A 6,016-nucleotide genomic window follows, 5' to 3' on the forward strand; every position below is an offset into this window, starting at 1 on the left:
CTTTTTATGCATGTATATGCCTATTATCTGTATATATGTGTATCTGTCTATGTGTGTGTATGTATGTCTATATATACTGTAGCTTTTTATGCATGTATATGCCTATTATCTGTATATATGTGTATCTGTCTATGTGTGTGTATGTCGATCTGTATGTGGATGTGTATATATTTTGGCACCTTATATTTTGCACTACTGCAGTTTTTTCCCCAGTGTCCTTGGATCTGTCCTTTCATTGTAACTTGGACTCAGTAAAATAAAAGTCTACAGTTCATCTCCTGAATCCCATCACTCCTCTACTGATATGGGAAGACTGCGCCATTCATTATATAGCGTATTAGTGTAAGGGCAACTACAAGATGTGTCCAGTCTGATCTATATTCATCCACAGTACCCAGCAGATGTGCCTTCCATTAGATCACTGGTGTAGATTTCTATACCAGGAAGAAGTATAGCCCCCATTCTTCCCAGGATCAGCACCAGGGACAGCTCCCCATTAGATAGAATGGCCCATTGTGGTGCTGAAAAGTCTCCTCTGTGCTGCTGCAGAATCTGATACAAAGTAGCAACATTGTTTACAAAACTAAATTATATTCAAATATGCAAATATTCTATTTTTTATATGAGATAAACTGGACCTAGGTCATTTTTTTCCCGGCAGGTACACGGAATTATGGCGCAGCAGAACATTATCGGAGACTATAGTGTAAGTCTGCGTTTCCCAACCAGGATTCACCCAGTGTCTGGACATGCTGGGAGTTGTAGTTCTGCATTAGCTAGAGGCACACTGGTTGGATAACACTGCCCTGGAGGTTTCCTCCACAGGGGTTTTTCCTCTTCGATAAGCTGGGGGATGACCGAAGAGGAAAAACTCCCTGTGGAAGTAACCTATAGGGTAGTGTTATCCAACGGGAGTGCCTCCAGCTGTTGCAAAACTACAACTCCCAGCATGCCCGGACTGCATTAGCTATAGGCACGACGGTTGGCTAACACGGCTCTAGAGGTTTCTCCCACAAGGTTTTTTTTCCACTTCGGTGTGCTGGAAAATGGCCGAAGAGGAAAAAAAAAAACCCCTGTGGAAGAAACCTACAGGGCAGTGTTGTCCAAACGATATGCCTCTGGCTAAAGCAGTCTAGGCATGCTGGGAGTTGTAGTTTTGCAACAGCTAAAGGCACACCAGTTGGATAACACTGCCCTAGAGGTTTTTTCTACAGGTTTTTTTTCCCTCTTTCAGCGTCCTGGAAGATGACCGAAGAGGAAAAACCCCTGTGGAAGTAACGTCTAGGGCAGTGTTATCCAACCGAGATGCCTCCAGCTGTTGCAAAACTACAACTCCCAGCATGCCTGAACTGCTTTATTTAGAGGCACATCAGTGGAAGTAAACTCTAGGGCAGTGTTATCCATTCCGTGTGCCTTCAGCTGTTGCAAAACTACAACTCCCAGCATGCCTGGACTGCTTTATTTGGAGGCACATCAGTGGAAGTAGCCTCTAGGGCAGTGTTATCCATTCCGTGTGCCTTCAGCTGTTGCAAAACTACAACTCTCAGCATGCCTGGACTACTTTATTTGGAGGCACATCAGTGGAAGTAACCTCTAGGGCAGTGTTATCCATTCCGTGTGCCTTCAGCTGTTGCAAAACTACAACTCCCAGCATGCTTGGACTACTTTATTTGGAGGCACATCAGTGGAAGTAACCTCTAGGGCAGTGTTATCCATCCGGTATGCCTCCAGCTGTTGTAAAACTACAACTCCCAGCATGCCCGGACACCCGAAGGCTGTCCGGGCATGCTGGGAGTTGTAGTTTTGCACCGTGGTTGGGAAACACCGCTGTAAGTCAATGGATTGAGCAGCTCTGGATCGACCTGATCTCATTGGGTTCTGAATTTATTTTTTGCTCTAGAATCCTCCCCAAGGCGTTGTTTATTTTTTATTTTTATTTGTTTTGTTTTGTTTTTTTGTTTGTTTGTTTTTTGTTTTTTTCATTCTTTCTTTTTTTTTTTTCTTATCTTTTTTTGTTTTTTATTGCACACAAGCCGCAATGTCTTGAGTGGAAATTGGAAAATTGTCTCCTATTCCACAATTGCCAACCCCCCTGTGAAAATGCATTCAGGTAATGAAGTCTGTAACTAAACGGTAATTGAATCAGCATAATTTGCGCGCTGAATGGTTTTCAAATGCTCCCAGTTTACAATTAAAGCAGAATTAATGCTCCCGTTGTTCAGCCCCTGCGCCACTTCCGAATAAATTCAGCTCAGTCGTTATAATGAGGGGGGGAAAAAACGGTTTAAGCGCCAACAAACACAGCCCCCCCAAAAAGTGCACCATCCTAGGTATGGCATGCAGAATTAAAATTGTATTTTTTATTTATTTTTTATTATAATTTAAAAAAAAAAAAATTTCGTTTTTTGTTTTGTGGCGAAGAGGTCCAATGTCGCTATCCTAAAATATTCCAAGCTGCAAGAAAGGAAGCAAAAGATTCTTCCCTGGCCCAGCTGTTGGGTGAAGAACTCCTTTATTTTTTTCTTATTCTGCATCTCAAGGCTCCGGATTTCCTATCAATTCATGGCAGGGGCTTCTAAAGTGAAGTTCATGAATCTTAATCAAAAAAGAAAAAAAAAAAGCAAGGGGGGGGGGGGGGGGGAGAGAGGGGTGAAGCGCAAAACAGCTGTGTCTGATGCCTGAGAGTTCACCTGCCAACCTAAAGTGCCAAGTGTCAGTGAGTGTGATGCGCAACGCCCTCTGGTGGCGGAGAGTAGGAATTACAGGGATATTTTTTATATTTATTTATTTATATTCTTCATTTAATATTTATTCTTTATTTAATATACAATATTGTCTGTCTGACATCTCTTCATTGACTGAGATTAGTATTTTAGTATTTTTATATGTCAAGGGGGAAGTTTTCACAAGTACAGTAATCCCTACCCCTGCACATACCTATACATCCCACTAGACTTAAGTAGCATTCAGTAGTATATTACAATTTTTTTTTCATTGTATGATTCAAGAATTAACCAATATACCACTAATATATGTAGGTTACTAGTTTGCCCATTATACAGCAACCATGAGAAAGTTATTGCTTGCAGGGAGTATTGGGGGTAACTCAATGTAACATGTGGGACCCCCAAGGATCATCATGTCATAAATCCCCCCCCCCCCCCACAGTAATTTTAATGCGTTTCTGCAACATGTTTGCAGTCAATGTTTTACAGAAACTCCTGGGAAAATAACTGAGAAATGCTGAGACGCGTAGTCCCCCCGGCTGCTGAACAGCGTCAGATGTCTTATGGTTCCGAAACCTGGTGCAAAGCTTCAGGGGTTCCTGGAAAGTCTTATATTAATGACAAGAAGTTCTTAAGGTGCTGGGAGTCTCAGGTGTTGGAGGTTTAATAGACGTTTCAAAGCCCCCTGATGCTGGGAGTAGTTGTTCACCAGCTCCAGCTGTTGCAAGAAGAACTGTTATGGAACTTGGTCGGAAACAAACGAATTGGTACTTGTAGTTCTCCAACTGAAAATCCTAAGCTGTTGGCACTCCTAGTTCACCAGCCCTGCGAAGACCCTAATGCTTGCCCTGGTAGCTAATTCAAAAGACCCTGATACTGGGGATAGTAGTTCACAAGCCCTGCCATGCTGGGTGTGGTAGTTCATCTGTTCTTACAGGACTTGTGATGCCGGGAGTTGTAGTTCCCCGATTTTTGCAAAGGATTTGATACTGGGACTGGAAGCCCTCTAGTCCTTGCAAAGCTCTGGGACTGGTAGTTCAACAGCTTTTTGCAAGACCTCTGGTGCTGGGACTGGTAGTTCACCAGCTCATGCATAGCCCCCCTGATCTTGGGACTGGGGTTGTTCACCAACTCATGCATAACCCCCCTAATCCTGGGGCATACCCCCCCCCCCCCTAGTCCTGGGACTGGTTGTTCACCAACTCATGCATAGCCCCCCCCCCCCCCCCCCCCCCGATCCTGGGACTGCTAGTCCACCAGCTCATGCATAGCCCCCTTGAACCTGGGACTGGTTGTTCATCAACTCATGCATAGCCCCCCCTGATCCTGGAACTGCTAGCTCACCAGCTCAAGCATAGCCCCCTTGGTCCTGGGACTGGTTGTATAGACCCCCCCCCCCCCCCCCCCCCCGCCCCCCCTGATCCTGGGACTGCTAGTCCACCAGCTCATGCATAGCCCCCCTGATCCTGGGACTGGTTGTTCACCAACTCATGTATAGCCCCCCCCCCCCTGATCCTGGGACTGGTAGTCCACCAGCTCATGCATAGCCCCCCTGAACCTGGGACTGGTTGTTCACCAATTCATGCATAGCCCCCCCCCCCCCCTGATCCTGGGACTGGTAGTTCACCAGCTCTTTGCTAAGCCCCCCACCCCCCTATACTCTTGAAGCTTCCCAGCTGCACCTCTATGATGTAACCTACAGCAGATGACCTCTAATGCAAAGTCCCCTTTACTTCCCCATACATTTATCCAGGGGGCACTTTTTTGGGCATGTGTGAGAGTCGGTCCCTGTCCCCCCCCTGTGCACCATGAAGTCCTTGTGCAAATGCCAATAAGAAGGAGAAGAAACTTACCAGGTGCAGAGTGGAGTGGAGCAGAAGCGCAGAGAAGCAATAGGCAGCCTGCATCCTTCCCGGGTGACAACTTGCTCGTGTGATCCTGCTCGGGCGACTATTCCTCCAGGAACATAAATCCAACTCTGGCATCCACTATCCTAAACCTGGAGAGGTGTCAGCAGCCTGGACAGAGAGGAGACTCTGCACCCCATGACCACAAGACAAGGGGAGAGATGGGGGAAGTGCAGAAGATCTACTCCCCCCCCCAAAAAATCAGGGAATTCAATCTGGAAGAATGAATTTAATCCAGCAGGGAAGCCAAGCGATCAGACATTTGTCGGAAGGCAGGATTGTGCTGCAGATAGATCACTTGCGATCAGTCCAAGTGTGAGTGTGCTGGAGGGTGGGGGTTGCAGTCACAATGCAATAGGTTGCTGAGTAGCAATAGGCTGCCCCTGTTTTCTGGGATTGAGGGTGTCTGCTGCTGCTCTGTTCTGCACCCTAAGAAAAGCCTGCAGGGATGGAGCATGCAAGTCCAGCAAGAAGCAGCTGGGCACACACAGGGCAGTGCCAAGGTGCCAGGCATTGAGGGGTGCACAGGACCTGGTGCTTTATCATTTCATCTTTAGATCAGGCAAAAGTCATCCATAAAAGGGGGATCTGAGCAGTAAAAAACTGCATATTCTGCCCACTTACCATGGCAGACTGGGCAGGAGACTGGTCCTGCAGCTGGGGCATTAGGGCAATGACAGATATCAGGGAGTGGGCACTGGCAGGGTAGTTCACAGAGAGGGCACATAGTGCATGGGGTAGGGTAGATAATATTGGGGGCATTTCTAGAGAATCTGCAGGGGCATGGCATACACAGGGAAGGCAGGGCATGTAGCAGGTATCGGGCAGGGTCGTTTATAGAGAGGGCACAGAGTGCAGGAAGGGCATGGGGTATGGTAGTTAATTTTGAGGGCATCTAAGGCGGATCTGCCAATGTATTTGGGCATCTTTAGTTCACACAGAGTATCTGCTTGGGTACTTTACGCCGAGGGCAACTGTAGAATCTGCAGGGGCATGGCATGTGTAGTGAAGGCAGGGCATTTAGTAGGTATCAGGCAGTGCACCAGAGTGGGTACTTTATACCAGTGTTTTCTATAATGTGTGCCTCCAGCTGTTGCAAAACTTCAACTCCCAGCATGCCCGGACAGCCTACGGCTGTCCGGGCATGCTGGGAGTTGTAGTTTTGCAACACCTGGAGGCACACTGTTTGGGAAACACTGATTTACACAGAGGGCACCTATAGAATCTGCCAGGGCATGGCATGTACAGTGAAGGCTGGGCAGGGGGCAGGTATCAGGCAGGGCACCTGGGTGGCCAGTTTATAAGGAGGGCATCTTGCAGACATCAGGACAGTTATAACATTTATCATGCAGGGTGCACTGGCAGGGTAGTTGGTACATAGGG

The 6,016-nt window shown here is 47.1% G+C and overlaps 1 protein-coding gene across 1 annotated transcript in view; it reads right to left on the reverse strand.

Moving 5' to 3' along the window:
• NXPH1 (neurexophilin 1) overlaps positions 1-5,300 on the reverse strand; it is a 429,577-nt gene extending 424,277 nt beyond the window's left edge. The window contains exon 1 of the mRNA XM_056518927.1: positions 4,580-5,300. Coding sequence (XP_056374902.1) covers positions 4,580-4,711 — 132 coding nt within the window. The 5' untranslated portion in view covers positions 4,712-5,300. The remainder of the gene's footprint in view (positions 1-4,579) is intronic.
• Between the last annotated feature and the right edge of the window lie 716 nt (positions 5,301-6,016).

The sequence above is a fragment of the Hyla sarda genome, chromosome 5, assembly GCF_029499605.1.
Source record: "Hyla sarda isolate aHylSar1 chromosome 5, aHylSar1.hap1, whole genome shotgun sequence".
In the NCBI taxonomy this organism is placed as follows: domain Eukaryota; kingdom Metazoa; phylum Chordata; class Amphibia; order Anura; family Hylidae; genus Hyla; species Hyla sarda.